The sequence below is a fragment of the Salvelinus fontinalis genome, chromosome 28 (genome assembly GCF_029448725.1).
Source record: "Salvelinus fontinalis isolate EN_2023a chromosome 28, ASM2944872v1, whole genome shotgun sequence".
NCBI classification, from domain to species: Eukaryota; Metazoa; Chordata; class Actinopteri; order Salmoniformes; family Salmonidae; genus Salvelinus; species Salvelinus fontinalis.
In genome coordinates, this window is record NC_074692.1 from 12,555,794 (window position 1) to 12,579,330 (window position 23,537).

Genomic DNA, 23,537 nt, shown 5'->3' on the forward strand with positions numbered 1-23,537 from the left:
GGAGAACACTACATGCCCAAATGCATAGTGCCAACTGTAAAGTTTGGTGGAGGAGGAATAATAGTCTGGGTCTGTTTTTCATTGTTCGGGCTAGGCCCCTTAGTTCCAGTGAAGGGAAATCTTTATTCTACAGCATACAGTGACATTCTAGACGATTAAGTGCCTCCAACTTTGTGGCAACAGGCCCTTTCCCATTTCAGCATGACAATGCCCACGTGCACAAAGCGAGGTCCATACAGAAATGGTTTGTCGAGATCGGCTTGGAAGAACTTGACTGGCCTGCACAGAGCACTGACCTCAACCCCATCGAACATCAGTGACCGACCTCACTAATGCTCGTGGCTGAATGGAAGCAAGTCCCCATAGCAATGTTCCAACATCTAGTGGAAAGCCTTCCCTGAAGAGTGGAGGCTGTTAGAGCAGCAAAAAGGAGGACCAACTCTATATTAATGCCGATGATTTTGGGATGATGTTCGACGAGCAGGTGTCCACATACTTTGTCATGTAGTGTTTCAAAATAGAAGTAGACATGTAACGTGTGCTACTATGTCTTCTGCCAAGAAGCCTGGACCTTTCTGGCACAAGAGGAGTAGAGCTTTCCTAGTTACTGCATAACCACTGGACCGCGGTGGTTGTCTCCAGTCAATCGCTACAATGGTGGCAGTGATTGGATATTTCAAGAGTTCCTTGTCTTTTTGTAAGTGGGATTCAATCTGTAAGCATTGGGTATAACTTGTGTGCCCAGTCCTCAATGTATGAACATTTACTGGCCTCTTCCAAGAGAATTGTCTAGTGCACAGGAGGTAGTGCACTTTCCCTATAACCTTTCGGGTGCTCCCCTTCAATAGGTTTAATAGAGATTCTACTGGTAACTGTCAAAATAAAAGAAACACCAACATAAAGTGTCTTAGTAGGGCATTGGGCCACCAGCCAGAACAGCTTAATGCACCTTGGTAAAGATTCTACAAGTGTCTGGAACCTTATTGGAGGGATGCGACAGTCTTCCACAAGAAATTCCATATTTTGAGGTTTTATTGTTGGTGATGGAAAACGCTGTCTCCGGCACCTCTAGTGGCAGACAGCCGTAGCATTTGGTTTACATCGTTTTCATGCTCGTCAAACCATTCAGTGACCACCCGTACTCTGTGGATGGGCGCATTGTCATCCGATGGGGGCATAGCCATGGTAGATCAAATATTTTTTTCTCTGTAATAAAGCCCATTTGTGGGTAAAACTCATTCTGATTGGCTAGGCCTGGCTCCGTAGTGGGGTAGCCTTGCTGCTAAGTGGGTGGGCCTATGCCCTCCAAGGCCCACCCATGGCTGCACCCCTGCCCAGTCATGTGAAATCCATAGAATAGGGCCTAATTTATTTATTTCAATTGACTGATTTCCTTCTATGAACTGTGTGGTTCCGGAGTTAAGCAATTAGCATCTCATGTTTAGGATCATGTATACAGAGACCAAAAATATATACGCAACATTCAACAATTTCAAAGATTTTACTGAGTTACAGTGTGTATCCCTCATTTACTCAAGTGTTTCCATTATTTTGGTAGTTACCTGTGTTGTGAAAACCTGTTTTAAAAAGAGAACACTTTTTGATTAGTTTGACAAAATAGTTTTCAATGAAACAATCCTGAAATGAACATGCCACCATCTCTTCATTTTGTTGAGATAATAGGATTGAATGAACTGTCCTACAGGCATAGATCCACAGGCATAGATCCACAGGTCTAGATCCACAGGCCTAATACACATGCTTGAGTTCACTCAACTCCCTCATGTGACATACAGTGCATTTGGAAAATATTCAAACCCCTTCACTTTTTCCACATTTTGTTATGTTAACTGCCTTATTCTAAAATGGATGAAAACATCCTCAGCAATCTACACACAGTGTTCCATAATGACAAAATGAAAACAGGTTTTTAGAAATGTATTAGAAATAAAAATAAGTATTCAGACCCTTTGCTATGAGACTCGAAATGGAGCTCAGGTGCATCCTGTTACCATTGATCATCCTTGAGATGTTTCTACAATTCAATTGATTGGACATGATTTGGAAAGGAACACACCTGTCTATATTAGGTCCCACAGTTGACAGTGCATGTCAGAGCAAAAACCAAGCCATGAGGACAAAGGTATTGTCCATAGAGCTCTGAGACAGGATTGTATCGAGGCACAGATCTGGGGAAGGTACCAAAACATTTCTGCAGCATTGAAGGTCCCCAAGAACACAGTGGCCTCCATCATTCTATCATGGAAGAAGTTTGGAACCACCAAGATTCTTCCTAGAGCTGGCCGCCCAGCCAAACTGCGCAATCAGGGGAGAAGGGCCTTGATCAGGGTGGTGAGCAAGAACCTGATGGTCACTCTGACAGAGCTCCAGAGTTCCTCTATGGAGATGGGAGAACCTTCCAGAAGGGCAACCACCTCTGCAGCACTCCACCAATCAGGCCTTTATGGTAGAGTGGCCAGACGGAAGCCACTCCTCAGTAAAAGGCACATGACAGCCCGCCTGGAGTGTGCCAAAAGGCACCTAAAGGACTCTCAGACCATGCGAAACAAGATTCTCTGGTTTGATGAATGAAACCAAGATCGAACTCTTTGGCCTGAATGCCAAGTGTCACGTCTGGAGGAAACCAGGCACCGATCATCACCTGGCCAATACCATTCCTACAGTGAAGCATGGTGGTGGCAGCATCATGCTGTGGGGATGTTTTAGAGGTTTAGAGAGAGGTATAGAGAGATCCTTGATTAAAACCTGCTCAAGAGTGTTCAGGACCTCAGACTGGGGTGAAGGTTTACCTTCTAAAAGGACAACGACCCTAAGCACACTGCCAAGACGCTTCGGGACAAGTCTCTGAATGTCCTTGATTGGCCTAGCCAGAGCCCGGACTTGAACCCGATCTAACATCTCTGGAGAGAACTGAAAATAGCTATGCAGCAACGCTCCCCATCCAACCTGACAGAAATTGAGAGGATCTGCAAAGAACAATGGGAGAAACTCCCAAAATACAGGTGTGCCAAGCTTGTAGTGTCATACCCATGAAAACCCGAGGCTGTAATTGCTGCCAAAGCTGCTTCAAAAGTACTGAGTAAAGAGTCTAAAGACTTCTGTAAATGTGATAGTTTTTTATTTTCAATACATTTGCAAAAATGTCGAAAACCCTTTTTGCTTTGTCATTATGGGGTATTGTGTGTAGATTGATGAGGGGAAAAAGTATTTAATACATTTTAGAATAAGTAAGTAACGTAACAAAAAGGGGTCTGAATACTTTGAATGCACTGTAAGCTGCTGCAACACTTTACAACACATAGACAAGAAAATAAATGACTAAACTTGGTGAACATATGATGTTCAGACTAATCCAAATTGTATCCAACCCTGTACAGATGACACATTTTGAATTCTATTTTGTTTGACAGTAGGTCATGTATAGCATTTAGTTATTTGTTACCTTATTGACAACTGCATTACTAAATATTGAACAATGAATCTAGCCTTGAAAAATCTGCTCTCCACTTTCAATCAATCTATCAAAACATGCCGTTTTACAGCTACAGTATAGGCCTTCATGAAAATGTGCAGTTTTTTGTCTACAAATAAAATGGATTGAGAAAATACAACTTTTGGGCTAGTTGATCTTCTTTGAAGGACAGACGTCATATCAGTGTTCACATTGTCTTAAACTGTGTGTCATTAGCCACATTCCACCCAGAGCTTTAATTAGAGTAAAAGCATAACGTATAAAAAAAAGGAAGGAAACAGGAAGTTTCGGTACAATTGTATAAATTATGACAGATAATTCTTCTTGTGTCTAAAATTAATTACGCTATATGAGAAACGGCGATGGAAACGCAAATGTTAATATAATAACCATCTTATCGAAGTAAATTTACGATGATATGGTGTGTGGTCCTCTTACTACGACTTGGGAAACCATGCAGTTTATTAGGCTACAGATGAAATAAGTTATGAACTTCACAGAGTGATGCAAGTGCACGGTGATGAGCTTGATGCTGCTTTCCAATAAATATTGAGGATAATATGACTGCCATTCAATATAATTTTTTTTCTCCATAATAATCTGATCAAGTAGACTAGCATACCCACACTATCTGTTAGCTGTTGGCTAGAGCACACCTGTCAAGTCCAGAGTAGACACATTTGTTATTTAACGCAACCGTTTGTGATAAAAAATATATCGGTAGAGTTGTAAATGTGATGGAAACACATTGAACTTTAGATTTTTATTAGGTACATGAAAACATTGTGAGTGCACTGTCATCACGCACTGACTTTTTTAATCTGCAACAAGTCAGTTAGGTGGAAACACCACTGCTGGGAAAATGCGCATATTTTCTTTATGCAGAGTTTAGAATATTCACATGAAAATGTGTCACTAATTGGATGGAAAGCTAGCTAGTCTCCAGGCATTGGTTCGCCTACACCTGAACAGTTCTGACACTAGCATCAGTAATACAGTCGCTCACTCTAGCACAATCCACCCCCATACTCTAACCCGCTGACAATGAGGTGATTTTGGGTAGTGTACTTGCTCATTCACTGCTGGGTCTTCAGTATTTCATTATTGCCAAAACCAGCTCCAGTTAATCTCCTCTCCAACACATCATGTGACTTGTTAACCGATTGGAGGCCGATCACAATGTTACCTCAAAGAAACAGCCATTCAAATAATTCAAGCAATGGAAATGCATTAGCACCAATGTCTAGGGTGATAAAGGTGAACAATGTTGTTGATTCACATGCCTCCGAAAGCCTGTGAGGGAACTTTGGAAAGCCTTTCAAATCTGTATTAAAACTTCAAATAGACTAACCGTAACTACTGTATTGTCCTAGAAGACTCTGGTTCTTCCGACTCCCCTTTACACACTCAGCTCATTCCATTAGGGGGTGCACTCTCAAGGTAAGCCGCTAAACTAACACCAGATGACAATAAGAACGAGAGACTGAACAAACACGCATTCGCACTTCCTACTCAAGAATATGTGAAAGCTATGTCTATTGACTACTTATTTTTGTGCTGTTTATGGTAAGCTCTGTTTGTGTGTGAAGTGTCCATGAAGTTTATACTGGAGGCACACAGCGTAGGCTACACAGCCTCTCCTCCCTGCAGAGGAAACTACAAAAATGTGGACAGTGCTTATTCGAGCAGGAACTAAGGGGTGTGTTAAATTTCTGCATGCATGATCAATGGGGTTGAATAGTATGGGGGGGGGTCTTGGGTGGCATGGACACAAGGCTGACAGAGGAGGGGGCAGAAACAGGGAGGTTTGCTGACTAATGAGACTATGAGGACAGCAGGGAAAATAGCAGGTCTGTTAGTGAGCTACTTTTCCAGTAAACAAAGTGTGGTTCTTTATTTCTAGAACAGAAGATACTGTAGGCTACATACTAACATATGCAAACACTTTTTCTTTGATAATACAATTACATAACTGTATATTTACTTTCTCACACCAAACGCCTGCTAGAATGTGTGATATAATGCACTGTATGGGATTTAAATACAGTACAGGCCACACTACCCTGCCCTGTCTCCCTCACTGGGCTGTCCTCTGAACTGTGCAAATTCAGGCACAATGGGACTTAATTACAGGGCAGCAGTGTTTCAGAGAGATAGAGGGAGCCCTGTTTCCCCCTTTCATATACTGCACAATGCCATCTTCCCTAGTGTAGTGTGTGGTGAGGAAAGAGGCTGAACCGGAGGAAGCACAAGGTAAAGAGAGAGAGAGCGTTCCACACTGCGAAAGCAATACCTATACAGCATAGCTACAATGCCACCTGTAGGGGTTCTTAAGTATTACTGATTCAGATGTACGCTTGAAGTTAGACAAAGTCATGGAGGATAATACAGAACAGGGGTGTGATAGTAACGACCTGTGAATCTGAAATATCTGAAATCTTTAGTGAAAGCTTTGATGTGACATCTATGTCTGATGTAATCACAGGCGGTAAAGCACTTTCAATGAGCGAGAGGAAGGAATGAATGAGAAAAGGGTTGGACAAAGGGGTGGGAGGATGCTTTTGTTAGGGTTTTATGGCCAGATTGTCTCCTGCTCTGGGAAAGTGAAAACCCAACCGTAGGTTAGGTTACCTGGGGGAGAAAAAGACCCAGGAAGAGGGTTAGAGGAAAGGTTAGGTGACTGTCAGGGACAGCAGAAATATTCAAGCGAGCAGAGAGAAAGAAACAGAACCCAAAGTCAGTGAACACTAGCAGGTGTTCTCGGGATCTAAAAGCTACCTCTATCATACCTTGTCTTTCTAGAATGATGCAGTAGCGCCCTCTAGTGCTGTACAGGACAACAGTTACTTTCAATTTCTCTGTCCAACTCAACTCAATCCAAACCTCTCAAAACACAACTATCAGGTTTCCATGTTAAATGTTAAGCTACAACATCCATTCCATTTCGCCTTTACCATTGATTTGAAATAGAATAGTATAGTTATACTAGCCATAAATTACATCAAGGCAGTCTAAAATATGCATTTTGCTGTTATCCTTTTTGGATCCTAAAATGAATGCCTGTAAGTGTCATGGAGAATTGTGTTGGTTTAGAATATATTGAAAAATAAATATGCTGGGTTGTAATGTGCGTATTAAGATGCAATTTGCAAATTTTTGTAACCGTTCACATATGTATTACATTTGTGTGTTATACAGGAGGCTGTATGAATGTGCAGGTTATTTTCATTTATAGTTTGACTGCACTTTGCTCACTGTTAGGGATGGACGGAGATGGGGACAAAGTTCACAGAAAGCGCATGGGGAGGAGGGGGGAGGGAAAAAATACCTTTTAAAGCATAACAGCAGGTGGAGGGCTAAAACCAGACAGCTCAGCTCAGAACGGAACGAGACGAGGAGAAAAATCAAACGGGGGGAAAATGAAAGCAAACTTTCTCTATTCCTAAACTGAAGGACAGAAATGCAATGATTCCAGAAGCCAATTGCTCTGTTTTTTGTGTAAGCGCATGACTGCAGTGTGTCTGTGTTGGTGTGTGAGTGTGTGTTTGTGACCTGTGGCCTGCGTAGTCTGTGTGCTGTGTTAGTGAGGTAAAGATTAGGCAACAGCGTAATGGAGGGAGAGGAGAGGAAAGGAGAAGCAGGGCCCGGCCCTGGGCGCCTGTCTGCTCTCCAGGAGCAGCTGATCTGGGCTCTGCTGGGCTCTGGACTGTCCCGGGAGGTCCTGGTCCATGCCCTGGGAGAACTGGAGCGAGAGAGGGTCACCCCTGGAGCAGAGAAGGGGGACAGGGGGGATGGCGAGAGTTCGGAGGAGGGAGAAATGGATTTTCCACCCCCCATATTCCAGGAGCTGGAGGCCCTAGCCCCAGAGGAGGCAGCCAGGCAGAGGGCTCTGGTCGACCAACTGCTTCAGTAAGTAGCTCCCAAATGTCTGCCATCCACCCTATCCTCCCCTTAACAACATATACAGTACATCAATTTCTTCCTTTTATCAAACCTCAAATATTAATACACACACCCATACAACAACATAGCCATACCCCTTTGCTGTGCTATTATTCTCTCACTTTAAAAAAATAATGTCCAACTCATTTGTAAAAAAAATAACAAATCTTTAAAAACAAATACATTTTATGGTGGTTACTTGATTCTGTTCTCCATTCTTTCTTTTCGGCTTTCTTTTCCTGTCGTTTTCTGACCAAGAAAAGGTTCCAGAGAGGACAAACAATTGACGGTTTTACCTGGCAGCATCCTTTCTACTCCCTTTCTTCGTCTTTCTCAAATTTAGTCCCCCTCTCCCCCTTCCTCCCCCGTTCTCCTGCTCCCTCTGAGATCTCTCTTGGCCTCTGAGGTGAATTTAAAGGAGGGTTCCTCCTTTCCTGGTTACTAATTACCCACCCCATCAGGTTTCTCTGTCCATTTAATGAATGAACTACATGCAATGGTTAAGATTAACAGAAATGTGCTATGTTTGTCTGTGCGTTAGAACAGATTGAGTGAATATTTACTACTATTTGGAAAAGCCCATTTAAATTCACCACATTTCAAACTATAACATATATCTCAGGATTATGGTTTAACTGGTCATTGTATATAGTTAAAAGTTGGCCATTTTACAACACCTAGCATGAAAACGTAACTTGACCAACCATGCATTAATATAAAAATGCATTGAACATAGATAAAGCTTTTGTATGTTAATATACATAATACAAATGTTATGTACTATTGCTAGCTGTCAATGATTGTGTTGCAGCAAGTAGGCTATCCATATCTTTATGGGTTTTAATTCCAGTGACCAGAGAGAGCTGGACTTTGCCCTGCTGTGCTTCCCCTTATCTCTTATTGTCAACATCCCTCTCTCCCTCCCCCTCCCTCCCTCTCTTTATGCATATGTGTTTGTCTGTGTGTGATAGGGAGGATCCATGGCGCGTGGCAAAACTGGTGAAGAGCTACATGCAGCAGCATAACCTCCCCCAGAGAGAGGTGGTCGAGTCCACAGGCCTCAACCAGTCCCATCTCTCCCAGCACCTCAACAAAGGCACGCCCATGAAGAACCAGAAACGGGCTGCTTTGTACAGCTGGTACGTCAGGAAGCAGGGCGAGATTAGCCAGCGTGAGTATTTGACCAGCTGATGAGCTGACCCTGCCTTTACTGCACTACAGTATGACATTACAGTCTAGACTCTGAAGTGTAACATTTATAATAGGTCAAATCATGACTACCTCATTCATTAATATTCACAATAAATTGCTATAAATCTATACGGTTTTGGGGATTGGGAGCTCTTACACAAGACTGAATCTCAGGATGCGAAGAACAATTATGTCAACGGTTCTCCTTACTCTTCTTTCTCATTCTATGTCCTTCCTTATATCCACTTCCTGGAAAAGTTTCAAATAGCTTTGACATTTGCAAACTTTCCATTTCAACCATGTAAGGAAAGTGTGGTCTCCTGCTGTGTTTTCCCAATGATAGCGAAATCACAATCCCTGTACCCCAATCCTTAGACTGGTAAATCCATCATGATACAGTATTCAATTTGTCTGTCAGCTGTAAACAACTATGGAGGCCCACTGGTCACTGAGTCAAACATAGACATGTAAGGTAACATGATACTGTCCACTTTCACATTCCATGTGTAGAGACACACAATCTGCATGTCCTACACTCACACACACACACGTTGCATTGCAAATGATCTCAAACTCCAATATAAAAACAGATTCCTGTGAATTAGCCCTATTGTTTTAAAGATATAACAATACTGTCTGAATAATTCATAATACTGATATAACAATATGGATACTATATCAATACAATTGACGTTTATCACAAAATTCTACAAATATGCTTTCACTGACCACCCCATGCAGAGTTTACTAATGCCAGGCATGCCCTTGGGTCTGGAGAGGATCAGGGAGAGGATGTGAGGAAGGGACGTAGGAACAGGTTCAAATGGGGACCCGCCTCCCAGCAAATCCTCTTCCACGCCTATGAACGACAGAGGAACCCAAGCAAAGAGGAGAGAGAGGGATTAGTGGAGGAGTGTAACAGGTGAGAGAGAGGGGAGAGGTCAGCTAAAACAGGAAATGTTCCCAGTTCCAGTGCAATGGAGGAACTGTCTCTGTCATTTTAGCATATCCCCCTTTAAAGACATGTATCTTGCTCTGGGCCCTCTCTGGCTCTCCCTCAGGGCTGAGTGTCTCCAGAGGGGTGTGTCTCCGTCCCAGCTGGCTGGCCTGGGCTCTAACCTGGTGACAGAGGTACGAGTGTACAACTGGTTCGCTAACCGCCGCAAGGAGGAGGCCTTCCGCCATAAACTGGCTCTTGATATGCCTTACAACAGCCAATCAGCAAGCTCCACCAACCACACGCTCTCACACAGCCCTGAGCAAGGTAACACTCACCCTCACCAAAGTGAATCAAAATATAATTAAATGTAATCCACAAAGAGCATAATTAATCATTAGTGTTGTCATCAGATGTTGCTTATGTACTATTTTCAGTGCCCTTATACAGAGGAACAGAGCCAAGACTGACAGGGTGCAACATTCCCTCCTCCCAGGAAACACCTGATCCTAACTCATCCTAACAGGCTTCCTCTCTTCCAGGCATGAAGTATAGCCAGCAAATCACATGTGACAATCTGGGGTCATCGAGGGGTCACAATGGAGACAGAGGCTTGGGGGGCCGCCTGGCCAGCCCCATTCAACTGGAGCCCAGCCACACACTCCTGGAAACACACCATCACAAACCAGTGAGATCACCTACCATATTATCATTCACCATATCTCACCTCGACACACATTGTTATAATCCCCATTACACCATCACAAACCAGTGAGATGAGAGCAAACAACTTCTCATTGTCACAACCAGAGATCAGCAACTGTGATCACATAATCCCAATCATCACAATACATAGATTAGTAACTGCACAACACATCAGTGTGATCACAAACCATAATAAGCTAATTATTTCACAAACCATATTACATCGTTATATAAGACCACGAGGTCGCTAATCATAAATCATCATGTAACGCAGTGAAATCCCAAGCCATATCACATTAAACTAGTGAGATCATAGACTACTTCATGTCATCATAAACCTTTGGATATACAAAGCATCTCAATCCTCACAAGAATCCATGGCTGTGGTTCTGCCACCAACTTTCCCCATCTCAGGTATCAGGTGGTGGCCCCTTGCCCCCAGTCAGCACCCTGACATCACTGCACAGTCTGTCTGCCTCGCCTGCTCCCCACCATGGACTCATCATGACCTCCCTGCCCAGCGTCATGAGTCTGGGAGAGTCCTCTCTCCTCATAGGTAACCGATTCTACATAGTCCCCTCCACTCAAACAGCTCTAAGTCAGAGCATAATTATTTTTAAAACGGTCATTTCAAAACATATCCACTGTATTGTATCTTATCCTTTTCCAGTGATGATCAGAAAGTTGTCCGATATAAAAACTAACTGACATTAACAAAATAGCCTAGCCTAATCCCTGTTTTCCTGGCCTGTTGGTCAACAGGTCAAACCGTACCTGTCATCAACAACGTGGGAGGCGGGTTCACCACCCTTCAGCCAATCTCTTTCCAGCAGCAGCTTCATTCCACTTCCCAGCAGCAACTCACACAGCAGTTCCAGAGTCATATGACCCACCACAGTCCTTTCATGGCAACCATGGCACAGCTTCCATGTCACAGTAAGGCCACAGTGGCAGCATGTTACTCCTTCATTTGCCCTTTGACAGAAATATAATATGTGAAACAAGGAATGAGTGAGAGCAACCTAATAGAACAGCTAGAACTAAGGAGGGTTTCATAAAGTACCCATGCGCCTGCTCTCAATTTCTCCATTGCAGTGTACAGCAAGTCTGATATGTCCCACTACCCTCCGTCCAGCCTACTGTCCCAAGCAATGGTCATCACTGACAGCAGCAGCCATGGAACACTGACCAGTCTAACCACAGTCAGGCAGGTACTGTGATTCCAAACATTCACCTATAATGAAAGTGATGCCATTATTAATCAGTTGCATAAGTCTGTGTATACAGGTATAGAAAAGTCTACTCACTAGCTAATGATCAGTAGTAGTATTAATGTGGGTTGAATCTGCTAATGACTTTTGCATTGGTTAGATTCTGACCACAGACCCTGAGGAGCAGACAGATCAACCCATCCAGGAGGACTCCCTACACCTGCAGTCCCCTTCACCTGTGCCAGGTAAGATAAATCATGTTACTCCAAGTGTAGACTATTTCCCAAAAAGATGCAGTTTCTTACACTACACTAAAAGGGGAGACTGAAGACATCTAAAAAAGCTACTAAGTGTGTAACACATACAGTGCCAGTCAAAAGTTGACACACCTACTCATTCCAGGGTTTTTCTTTATTCTTACTATTTTCTACATTGTAGAATAATAGTTAAGTCATCAAAACATTAAATAGTGTATATGGAATCATGTAGTAACCAAAAAAAGTGTTCAACAAATCAACATTTATTTTCTATTTGAGATTCTTCAAAGTAGCCACCCTTTGCCTTGATGACAGATTTACACACTCTTGGCATTCTCTCAACCAGCTTCATGAGATAGTCACCAGGAATGTGTTTCAATTAAACAGGTGTGCCTTGTTAAAAGTTAATTTGTGGAATTTCTTTCCTTCTCAATGCGTTTGAGCCAATCAGTTGTGTTGTGACAAGGTAGGGGTGGTATACAGATGATGGCCATATTTGGTAAAATACCAAGTCCATATTATGGCAAGAACAGCTCAAATAAGCAAAGAGAAACAACAGACCATCATTACTTTAAGACATGGTCAGTCAATCCAGAAAATGTCAAGAACTTTGAAAGTTTCTTCAAGTTCAGTCGCAAAAACCATCAAACACTATGATGAAACTGGCTCTCATGAGGATCACCACAGGAAAGGAAGACCCAGAGTTACCTCTGCTGCAGAGGGTAAGTTCATTAAAAAGTTACCAGCCTCAGAAATTGCAGCCCAAATAAATGCTTCAGAGTTCAAGTAACAGACACATTTCAACATCAACTGTTCAGATTTGACTCAGTGAATCAGGCCTTCATGGTCGAATTCTTGCAAAGAAACCACTACTAAAGGACACCAATAATAAGAAGAGACTTGCTTGGGCCAAGAAACAAGAGCAATGGACATTAGACCAGTGGAAATCTGTCCGTTGGTCTGATGAGGCCAAATTTGAGATTTTTGGTTCCAACCGCTGTGTCTTTGTGAGACGCAGAGTAGGTGAAAGGACGATCTCCGCGTGTGTGGTTCCCACCGTCAAGCATGGAGGTGGTGGTGTGAAGGTGCTTTTCTGGTGACAATGTCAGTGATTTATTTAGAATTCAAAGCACACTTAACCAGCATGGCTACCACTGCATTCTGCAGCGATACGCCATCCCATCTGGTTTACGCTTAGTGGGACTATCATTTGTTTTTCAACAGGACAATGACCCAAAACACACCGCCAGGCTGTATAAGGTCTATTTTACCAAGAAGAAGGAGTGCTGCATCAGATGACCTGGCCTCCAAACAATCACCCGACCTCAACGCCATTGAGATGATTTGGACCGCAGAGTGAAGGAAAAGCAGCCAACAAGTGATCAGCATATGTGGGAACTCCTTCAAGACTGTTGGAAAAGCATTCCAGGTGACTACCTCGTGAAGCTGGTTGAGAGAATGCAAAGCTGTCAAGGCAAAGGGTGGCTACTTTGAAGAATCTAAAATATATTTTGACTTGTTGAAAAGTTTAGTTACTATACGATTCCATGTGTTATTTCATAGTTTTGATGTCTTCAATCTTGAATGAGTAGGTGTGTCCACACTTATAACTGGTACTGTACTTTAAAGTCATCTTAATACAGCTAGATAGTAGTAAATATAACCCATGGTATTCTGTAGTTGCCAGTCAAAATAGGGCATTTTAAATGCAGGGTTGTAATTGGAATGACAGTAGAGAAATTGGAAATTAATAACTTAACATCTGTCTTTCTTAGTTTCCTCTGGGAATTTACAGCTGTATCCTCCATCTCAGTCTAGTGAAACTCATCCACCTCACCGCCTCTCCTCTTCGCCAGCAGACATCAACTCCTACATTCCTGCACAGATGGTCTCTACCGCACAGTAGCAACAGAATGTAACCACTATGTAATGTGAAGGGGTGGGAGTAGAGGGTGGGTGAAACAAAATAGTTTTTACAGTAAGTAGAGAACTGTAATAGAGATGTAACGCAAATTCTCCAAAACTACTTATGCAGTAAAATTTTCCAGAGAAACTATAACTCATTCTGCTAGATACATAAATCCAGGACAGACTCACTGCCAGTTATCAGTCTAGTTACTTGAATTAGCAGCCTTACTATTACAAAGAACGTTGTACTCAGTGTCAGTCTGCTGATCTGAGGTCAGAGATTAACCATTTGAAACAACCACATCTAAATCCATGCAAACAGAACGCTGAGCGGTTGATCCCCGTTTTACAATAAACATGTATATTATCAATAGAAAAGTGTTTTAATAAAAATGCTCTCAGAATTCTTGACATCAGTGTAAACTGCTTCCTTTACAAAACAAGGCATAGCACTGATTGTGTTTTGGGCAGAGAAAAAAATGTCATAAAATATCTGGTGAGACTTACACTATTCCACATTTCTGAAAGAACGTATTCCATTCCAGAAAAGAACAAAGTACAAAGTAGTACAACATTGCAGTGATTATTTAAAGAAAATAAGTGTATGACCTGACCATGTTATAATGAATGCTAAGAACCCCAAGCTACAACAGGTTAACAGTTCTTACAAGTATGGAACTGCCAATATCCCAAATCACAAGTGAGTCCAGAAGTCTCTCAGTGCTTTTCTACTTCCTCTTCCACCCTTTCATCTGTGCCTTTTTGTTTATTTTTCTTCTTCTTGACCTTCAGCGGTAGACTATCCTCCTCTGGGCTTTTTTGGTCCTCCTCCGTTTTAGCATAAGGTGAGGCTTCTCCACAGTTCTCGACCTCGTGGGGAGCTGTCCTTTTCTTATTTTTCTCTGGGACAGGGCTGTTATTACTGTCCTCTTCTTCCTGAACCTTGTATTTCTTCTTCTTCTTCTTCTTCAATTTATCTGAGCTGAGGGACTTTGGCAGGGAAGGTGTAACTGCGATGGGGAGAGCAGATGATAGGAGTTCTGTAACTGACACTGCCGCCTCTCTCAGTCTCATCTCCAGCTCACTGTCACTGTCACTAGGAGAAAATTGCAGAAACAAACTTAAACTGTTTATTACAGTAGTATTACAATATGAGATACAGTAGCATTGCATGATTGAAATATTCCTGTAAGGATTCCTTCCCAAAGTAGTTAACAAGGTGACATCAAACCACCTCACACATCCCAAAGGTTAAAAGGTCAGGCCTACATAGAACAAGCATCACCTTGAGCTGGGGACGGGCCGGCGCCCTACAGGAGGAGGAGGGGGATCAATGGTAAACTCTCCTGGGACAGATGTGGTGAACAGCCGGAAACCTTAAAAAAAACAAGAAAAAAGATCAAGACCACACACAGCATTTATATCACATCATATTTGACATCATACAGTTCGTAACTACTGCATTAGTTTCAATGCAAAACAATTTCTGGATAAACCCTCACCTTCATCTTCACATTTGGTTGACTGTGTGCAGGGTTTTGTTGTTTCTGCAGATATCACTGAAATGCAACTGAATATCAAATTGCATAGTTAGATTAAAGTTGGCGACTGAAAAGTAGATAGGTGGAGGTAACACGAGGCAAAGGCTATAGGTAGCTATAATAGTAAAACTGATGTTTCATCAACATTTTCCCATGACAAAGAAATAGTGTACCTGTCAAGTATAGCACCTAATTTCTTTGCAACGTGCGCACGGAACTCCGGAGTCGTCTGAAGCTCGTTCCCATCATGTTCATGTTTAGATACAGCCACACTGTTGACCATAGCATTGCATAATTACGTGATTGTTCTGGCGAAGCCAAACGTGAGGCAGAACCTCTATGCATGATGGTGAATCATAATAATACAGAGGGGATAGCATGCCATTCAGAGAAAAGGATCAACTTACCGACGGGATAACTTCCCATTGCTTTCCCCATCTAAAACAACAGTCGTTACATTACTGTTAAGACTTTGCTGTTGTTTTGGGGTAAGATAGATTTGATCGCTGGCTAAAGATTTCACGCACTAAACTATCTCCCACCCCACATTTGTTGTTGACGAGCATTAGCTAGCTAAGTTACGTCAGGTGTTTTAGCTAAAGCACAAGGTTATTTAGGCTGAATTTACCTGCCGTGTTGGTATTGTGTGTACCATTAATTCCATATGTGCCAAAACTCCAAGCTGCTTCCTTAAACTTTTCCAGATTTTCATCTTCACTGCTTGAGTCTTCATTCATCTTTCCAACGGGGGCTGACATGTTGGATCAAGTACATTTGCCGCTACAAAGCAATGTACTATGGGTAATGAAGTCTTTCGGGGGAGAAATGCACGCCAGTCAGTGCAGTGAGTGAGTGAACTTAAGCCAAAATGTATACAGAACATTTGTTCAATTGTTTTTTTTTTAATTCCCCCCTCTCCTAGCAGTATATCATCTTGCAGAAACAAAAACATTTAACGGGAAACATAAAAGGCAATGTTAGGAGGGCTTCTAGTTCTACTTCTAGTTGACCAAGTACACATCCAACGATATAGACAACATATGGAGTCTATGGTCCCTGAAATGTAACATTCAAAATACAATCATCTTTGTAGTAATGTTGAATAAAAATCTCACTGTGAAATTTGTCTGTCCTAAAACACATTCATCAATAGATAAAAGTACAATATGCTCAATAAATTCAAAGGGGTTCCAGTTTACACAGTATGCGGGTCCAACTTCATAAGAGTGAAAAATTATATCAGTAGAGACTGTGTTGTAAAAGCCATAATTAGTGTTAATTTGGTGGTGCTATTAGGGTGGAAAATGGTGGCTGCTATCACAAACCTTACATCAGTAAAGGTTAAGAACAGACATCACAAGTCTCTAAAGTGGTTAACATCACAGCCACATCATCATACATATCACAGGAGGTTGGTGGCACCTTAATTGGGGGAGGACGGGCTCGTGATAGGCTGGAGCAGAATGAGTGGAATGGTATCAAACACATGGTTTCCATTCGTGCCGTTCCAGCCATTATTTTGAACCGTCCTCCCCTCAGCAGCCTCCACTGATACATACACTATACCTTCCACTTGTCATTATGAACTGTATAGTTATAATTTCATAACTAACCTCTCGTGGACAGAGGAAACGGCGAGAATATGTCGAGACTTACAATTAACACACGTACAATTATGTGATTACAAGCAGCAGGATTGAGTTTAGGCGGTTCTTAAATTGGTGCTGTGATTTTAAAGCCTGTGTGTGGATGATAAGCAGTTTCCACTAAATTCCACAGCTACAAACTCAAAATTGTCTATCATAAAAATTCACGAAAACAAAAAATGTGCTTTTTGACCATGATAAACACGGGTGAAATTAGCAGAAGGAAGGAGATTTGGCAGTTTCCGTTTACAAGGGAGGAGACTTCGCACAAAGGTAATGAATTGTTATCGGCATTCCCCCAGAAGTAAAACAAGAAATCACTAACTTTCGTGCTAATTTTAATTCTGGGTAACCAATATTATTTTATAGCTGACTGGGATATGCTTAGAATGAATTCACAAAAATCTCTTCCAGCCAGCGTTTGACATGTTGGACAAATTTGTAGCGCAGCACAGCTGGACTTCACATGGATTTCTCTCACACAGAACAAAGCCTCTTGAGCTGAGAAGTCTGAATACAAGGCACATGTGGGAGGTTTCATTTAGTTTTGGAAAACTCAGTGTAACTCCAGCAGGCACAAACATACTACAAGCACATTTACAAATGCTAAACACGTAACAGACCAGGGGTGTTGTCTGTCACTTACTACCCCCCATGCCCACCATTGCCCTCAGAACAGCCTCAATTTGTCAGGGCATAGACTCCACAAAGTGTCAAAAGCATTCCACAGGAATCCTGGCCCATGTTGACTCCAATGCTTCCCACAGTTGTGTCAAGTTGGCTGGAGGTCCTTTAGGTGGTGGACCATTTTTGATACACACAGGGAAATGTTGAGCGTGAAAAACCCAGCAGCGTTCATGACACAAACCTGACATCTACTACCATACCCCGTTCAAAGGCACTTAATATTTTGTCGTGCCCATTCACCCTCTGAATGGCACATACACACAATCCATATCTCAAGGCTTAAAAGTCCTTCTTTAACCATCATCTACGCTGATTGAAATTGATTTAAGTGATATCAATAAGAGATCATAGCTTTTACCTGGTCAGTCAGTCATGGAAAGAGCAGGTTTTATGCTCTGTGTATATAGCTAGAGGGGTGACATGGGACACCCAATACAAATAATACAGCTTCTACACCAAGGCAAGATGTCAAATTCATGGAGCATCTGTTAGTCTCAAAGCTGAATATACAGTTTAGCCCACTATATGAGGAATGAAGACATAGCAAAGGATCACGATTGCGACTTGAGCAGAATGAGTAGTTAAAAATTGATGACCAGAACCAAACTATTGTTCAATGAAATTAGGTAGTATCACAGTTGTAGTAATTTGCTTGCAATCCAATTGTGCCATCTGTCAACTTCAATCATTGTTCATCTTACGGGCTACAAATGACCGGTATTTAACATTCAGATTGGGATCATGTAATGTTCCCTTATCCCTCTGTAGAGCTGTCTGGTAACAGTTGACTAAACACAAAACAACTCAAAAACAAGGATATTGCAACAAATACTGAACTCAAAGCAGATTGAAATAAGCAGTAAAGTAACCATTTAAATGTGGAAACATTAGAAAAGACAAATTAAAACATGTTCAACATTACAAAAGAGTGATTGACAAGAGATTCCTATGAGTCCAAGCAATAGATGGGTACGAGGTATCAAATAAATGAAGCAACCTGTTTGGAAGGTAGATATGGTCCCTTTTCTCCAAACCTGGGGCTGGTATAGTTTGTTGGAATGTCTGAAGTGGAGAAAGTACACTCCTGTTCCCAAAAGAGCTACATGATGATTGTATTCAGGGGCAATGTGACTCCTGCTTTGCATTGCAAACAAGAAGCTAATCTTCAGATACTACTGGCCCCCATCGTAGGCGTAGTCTGCCTTATTGTGCATGATCAGTTTGTTGTCCACAAAATAGAAGCTGTCTGACCTGGTCTCATACGGGTGCTCCACCATTAGGCCAACTTAAAGAGACAAAAAAGAAGGAAATTCAGTTTGCAAATGACTTCATAAGGAGCAGCAGAACACACATATCACAAACTAAAAAAGTAAATTACTGCTGTTCAGCGCACCAAAATAAACAACCTGTAGAGGAACCATGTGACTGTCTAGTATCCACATTCCCCCCCTTACAACGAGAGTTGTATGACTGGCTCTGTATGGATGTGGATAGTATAGACTTACAGACTTGGCCAGCTATGTTCTGGCCAGTCTGAACTTTAGCTTGTAGGGACACACACAGGCTACAACAAAGTTGATAGACGAAGTGAGAAAGATGCACTACTACTATTAGACTTACTGAGGTCCTCATGGAGCTGGGGAAACTCATAGATGTGTTCGCAAGTGTTCCGGCTGTTTGGGATGCAGAATCCGAAGTCAAAGTCAAAGTTCTTGAGAACTTTATTCTGGAAATAATGCCTCTCTATCATGCGAAAGCTGTTAACAGGCCGGTCCCCCACGGTGAACTCCACACTGAAAGCAGAGTAGAAAGAGGCACTTGAGATACTAGCAGGGACATGCTGAACATAACTGTGGGTGGTATCTGCATTAATTTGCTTCAACTACTTGAATTGTAGATTTATTCATTGACCATCTATATTCCTTTTTATAGTCCAAAAGTAGGATGATTCTTTCAATAGTTGTTCCCAGGTGTGTGCTCTGCCAAATTCTCTCTGTTGTAGTTTAGGTGGTTGCCGGAGCTGCAGGACTTAGTTTCTTGTGCTGGTAAGCCACACCAGCAAACTAAACAGTTCAGAATTTGTCAGCATAAGGGAAAGCACATACTATGGAACATTTAGGCCTTACCAAAGTATGTGGTTTTTCAATGATGAGTCATGTGACTTCTAACAATGATAATGCATGTGATGTTTCCTGTTTAATCCACTGCCTTACGTTGCACCAACATTCCGCAGTCTGAGGAAGGCTGGCGTGAACTGATAGCGCACAAAGCGCCCAGAACTGGTGTCTCCATCTCCATTCTCCTCATCTTCAGGGTCTGATGAAGACAACATGGATTCCAATGTAATTGGCATCCAAATAAGTGACAAAAGGTAACCTCGGATTTCAACCTAAAATTATAGCTACAACATTTGCATAAGGACTACATTCATTATCATAGAAGGAATAACTTGGCTTGTTTGGTTTTACTTGAAATAATACAGATTAATTTAGTCTGGGGCCCTTCGGAGTAGACTCAGCAATATGACATCATACACAGCGGGGGAACTTCCTGCTTACTAAACTAATGCTCAAATCTCCCCAAATTATGGGCTGTCCCAATATATACCTTCCAATGAGGCAAGTCCACATTGTAAAGAGCCAAGTGTCACGTGTGGCAGATTTCAGCAGTTGTTTTGTGCCCCAACCTAACACCACCAGTGCACCGGTTAGCAGTGATTGCAATGGTTTCAGCAACTGGGGTGTCTCACAGATTGAGCCTGGTGCCCTGTTCAAGCTGACAACAACCCCAGCTTGATTTATATAAGCAGAAAGTCACCCCAGTGTGTATTATGATGGCATATTGCTGAGTATACCTTTAAGATCTGTCACTTATGTTGTGGCAAAGTGTTGTGGAAAAGTTTAAACTTACCACAGTTGTGAGGTTTAGCAATCTCGAAGAGCACTGTCCCAGTCTCCAGATCTCTGATCTTGAAACGTGTGAAGTCAATATTGTAGACATTGTCCTCAGGTTTACATAGATAATCTGGAAGGAAATTCGTAGTAAGCAGCACATACAGACAGGGAATCTGGTGTGTCCACAGATTCTTTGTTCGGCTTCCTCAAAACAGTGGTGCAAACTTAGCTAGCTAGTTAGTCAACTAACTCACTACAAAGCGAGGTATGCAGTGTTTGCAACCACATCAAGTTAGCCAACACATTAACTAGGTAGATGAGCTAGAAAAAGAATAGATAGCTACATTGATTAACTTGAATCTTATCCAAATCACATCTATCATCATCTTCAATCAATCCACTCCATTCTAGCTACAGATTGTTACACCAGATTTACACAAAGATTTTTGGTATCCATTACCGGGAGTTACAGGTTAAGTACTGTGTAGTACACAGAATTTTCGACCAACCTTAACTTGGCGATACTATCTTCGTTCTCGATTCGGCCAAACATGTACACTGAACAAAAATAAAATGTAACAACTTCAACGCTTGGGAATCAGTACAAGGGAATCAGTCCATTGAAATAAATTAGGCCCTAATCTATGGATTTCATATGACTGAGAATACAGATATGCATCTGTTGGTCACAGATACCTTAAAAATAAAGAGAGGGGCATGGATCAGAAAACCAGTTAGTATCTGGAGTGACCACCATTTGCCTCATGCAGCACGACACATCTCCTTTGCATAAAGTTGATCAGGCTGTTGATTGTGGCCTGTGCGAAGTTGCTGGATATTTACATTTTAGTAATTTATCAGATGCTCTTATCCAGAGTGACTTACAGTAGTGAATGCATACATTTTCATTGGTACTGGTTCCCCGTGGGAATCGAACCCACAACCCTGGCGTTGCAAGTGCCATACTCTACCAAATGAGCCACACAGGACCACAGGATATTGGCAGGAACTGGAACACGCTGTCGTACACGTCGATCTAGCACATCCCAAACATGCTCAATGGGCGATATGTCTGGTGAGTATGCAGGCCATGGAAGAACTGGGAATATTTTCAGCTTTCAGGAATTGTGTACAGATCCTTGCAACATGGGGCCGTGTATTATCATGCTGAAACATGAGGTGATGGAGGCGGATGAATGGCACGGTATCTCTGTGCATTCAAATTGCCATCAATAAAATGCAATTGTGTTCATTGTACATAGCTTATGCCTGCCCATACCATAATCCCACAATGAGGCACTCTACCATCTGCCCGGTACAGTTGAAACCGGGATTCAGCTGTGAAAAGCACACTTCTCCAGCATGCCAGTGGCCATCAAAGGTCAGCATATGCCCACTGAAGTTGTTTACAACGCCAAACTGCAGTCAGGTCAAGACCCTGGTGAGGACAACAAGCACGCAGATTAGCTTCCCTGAGGCAGTTTCTGAAAGTTTGTGCAGAAATTCTTCGGTTGTGCAAACTCAGTTTCATCAGGTGTCTGGGTGGCTGGTCCCAGACGATCCCACAGGTGAAGAAGCTGGATGTTGAGGTCCTGGGCTGGAGTGGTTACACTTGGTCTGCGGTTGTGAAGCCAGTTGCACGTACTGCCAAATTCTCAAAAATGTGAAATGAACATTAAATTATTTGGCAATAGCTCTGGTGGACATACCTACAGTCAGCATGCCAATTGCACACTCCTTCAAAACTTGAGACATCAGTGGCATTGACTTGTGCCAAAACTGCACATTTTAGAGGCCTTTTATTGTCCCCAACACAAGGTGCACCTGTGTAACGACCATGCTGTTTAATCAGCTTCTTGATATGCCACACCTGTCAGGTCTATGGATTATCTTGGCAAAGGAAATATGCTCACTAAAAGGGATGTAAACAAATTTGTGCACATCCTTTTAGAGAAATACACTTGTGTGTTTGGAACATTTCTGGGATCTTATTTCAACTCATGAAACATGCGACCAACACTTTCCATTTTTCGTTTATCTTCTAAAATGTCTGTGTCCAGTTGCAGGTGGAACATTTGAATTTAGAAAATGCTCTTTTATTAAAATAAATCACTTTTTTCTACATTAAGTAATCCAACAATGTGTATGCCGCCATCTTGTCTATTTAAAATATTCACTGATTGATTTAACGTTAGACAGGTGGGTCCACCTCAAATTCAAACGCACCACCTACAACTGGACAAGTGTGCTACATCAAACAGTAACTAACCTGTAACTCCCGGTAATGGAAACCAAAAATATTTTGTTACATCACATTATCTGCTTTAACAATCAGTAGCTAACTCCATACATACCCCGTGTAACAGCACACAGACCAAGGATTTCATCTGGTGTGATGTCTCTTCCTAGCGCCCTGAGCTCATCTTCTGTAACAACGGGCCGCTGTTTATCCGTTTGATTTCGTCGCGACTTGAGTCTCTTCATAACATCTCCACCGGACTTTCGCTCCCTGGAATTTGCAGCCAGCCCCATATCGGTGTCCGGTCCTTTAACTGTGGCTGCCGTCTCGTTTCGAGAGTTAGAGCCGCTCATGTCTTGGTTGTTCTGTGTTTGTTTAGTCAACTGCAATTTTCACTAAATTCAAGATGGCGAAGCGTCTCAATGGAGAACCTATGCTGAGAACAGTCGATTCTAATTGGCTGAAAACGGTAGGTGGTTACCATAGTTACCAGTAGGGCGGGATGTTCAAAAATGTTGCAGGCAAGGTAGACAATTTTTTTGCATCTTTAACCTAGGTTGCAGGTAAATGGAATTCCAACCAGGGAACACCTAAGTATGGTACAACTTAATGAAAATGGTTTCACTATACCAATGTAGTTAAGTTTGCCCATGCTTTTTATTCATCATCTCTCATTACATCTCTCAAACGCATTACTGCCATTTCATCCTACCGACCATACATTTCCCACGTCACCCCCATAGAAATATAATAGAATTGTAGTTCTCATGATTTGTGACGACTGCAGTATCTCAGTGATACAGCATGTTGAACCGTTCAGTTATGAGGGCGAGGTACTGCAATAACCCTAAGGATAGTAGAACATGGGATAAATTATAAAGAAACA

The 23,537-nt window shown here is 42.1% G+C and overlaps 3 protein-coding genes across 5 annotated transcripts; 1 reads left to right on the top strand and 2 right to left on the bottom strand.

Moving 5' to 3' along the window:
* The first annotated feature begins 5,453 nt into the window (after positions 1–5,453).
* Positions 5,454–14,055, top strand: LOC129826193 (hepatocyte nuclear factor 1-alpha). 3 transcript variants are annotated; one of them, XR_008755003.1, is made up of 11 exons: positions 5,454–7,402; positions 8,407–8,606; positions 9,368–9,548; positions 9,688–9,890; positions 10,106–10,251; positions 10,683–10,824; positions 11,031–11,204; positions 11,364–11,479; positions 11,640–11,724; positions 12,961–13,165; positions 13,512–13,595. XR_008755003.1 is itself a non-coding variant. In XM_055886639.1 (10 exons), exons 1-10 carry the CDS (start codon positions 7,104–7,106, stop codon positions 13,552–13,554), a joined length of 1,551 nt encoding a protein of 516 aa, XP_055742614.1. In that variant the 5' UTR covers positions 5,454–7,103; the 3' UTR covers positions 13,555–13,635. The 3 variants fall into 3 exon arrangements, 2 of the variants coding, with proteins under 2 accessions (XP_055742614.1, XP_055742613.1); XM_055886639.1 differs by lacking the exon at positions 12,961–13,165 and having other exon boundaries at positions 13,550–13,635; XM_055886638.1 differs by lacking the exon at positions 12,961–13,165 and having other exon boundaries at positions 6,480–7,402; positions 13,512–14,055.
* Positions 14,005–17,005, bottom strand: LOC129826195 (protein CUSTOS-like). Its single transcript, XM_055886642.1, has 6 exons — positions 15,814–17,005; positions 15,593–15,623; positions 15,359–15,457; positions 15,147–15,214; positions 14,930–15,020; positions 14,005–14,740 (listed from the first exon to the last, which is right to left on the bottom strand). The coding sequence occupies exons 1-6, from the start codon at positions 15,941–15,943 to the stop codon at positions 14,362–14,364; spliced, it is 798 nt and encodes a 265-aa protein (XP_055742617.1). The 5' UTR covers positions 15,944–17,005; the 3' UTR covers positions 14,005–14,361.
* Positions 17,006–18,365: 1,360 nt separating this feature from the next.
* On the bottom strand, positions 18,366–23,086 carry LOC129826196 (protein unc-119 homolog B-like). The gene is made up of 5 exons (XM_055886643.1): positions 22,767–23,086; positions 20,429–20,542; positions 19,732–19,834; positions 19,139–19,311; positions 18,366–18,803 (listed from the first exon to the last, which is right to left on the bottom strand). Exons 1-5 carry the CDS (start codon positions 23,002–23,004, stop codon positions 18,691–18,693), a joined length of 741 nt encoding a protein of 246 aa, XP_055742618.1. The 5' UTR covers positions 23,005–23,086; the 3' UTR covers positions 18,366–18,690.
* Between the last annotated feature and the right edge of the window lie 451 nt (positions 23,087–23,537).

What these genes read in the sequence shown, in the direction of transcription:
- LOC129826196 (XM_055886643.1), bottom strand. Translation starts at nt 23,004, where the DNA reads ATGAGCGGCTCTAACTCTCGAAACGAGACGGCAGCCACAGTTAAAGGA. An exon ending in TGCTAAACCTCACAACTGTG is followed by an intron (nt 19,835 to 20,428) that starts GTAAGTTTAAAC and finishes TGTCTTCATCAG; the next exon opens with ACCCTGAAGATGAGGAGAAT. An exon ending in CCAGCTCCATGAGGACCTCA is followed by an intron (nt 18,804 to 19,138) that starts GTAAGTCTAATA and finishes TGTCTCTTTAAG; the next exon opens with TTGGCCTAATGGTGGAGCAC.
- LOC129826195 (XM_055886642.1), bottom strand. Translation starts at nt 15,943, where the DNA reads ATGTCAGCCCCCGTTGGAAAGATGAATGAAGACTCAAGCAGTGAAGAT. An exon ending in AATGGGAAGTTATCCCGTCG is followed by an intron (nt 15,458 to 15,592) that starts GTAAGTTGATCC and finishes TATGGTCAACAG; the next exon opens with TGTGGCTGTATCTAAACATG. An exon ending in TTAGGTGCTATACTTGACAG is followed by an intron (nt 15,215 to 15,358) that starts GTACACTATTTC and finishes TTTGATATTCAG; the next exon opens with TTGCATTTCAGTGATATCTG.
- LOC129826193 (XM_055886638.1), top strand. Translation starts at nt 7,104, where the DNA reads ATGGAGGGAGAGGAGAGGAAAGGAGAAGCAGGGCCCGGCCCTGGGCGC. An exon ending in AAACACACCATCACAAACCA is followed by an intron (nt 10,252 to 10,682) that starts GTGAGATCACCT and finishes TCCCCATCTCAG; the next exon opens with GTATCAGGTGGTGGCCCCTT. An exon ending in GGCACAGCTTCCATGTCACA is followed by an intron (nt 11,205 to 11,363) that starts GTAAGGCCACAG and finishes TCTCCATTGCAG; the next exon opens with TGTACAGCAAGTCTGATATG.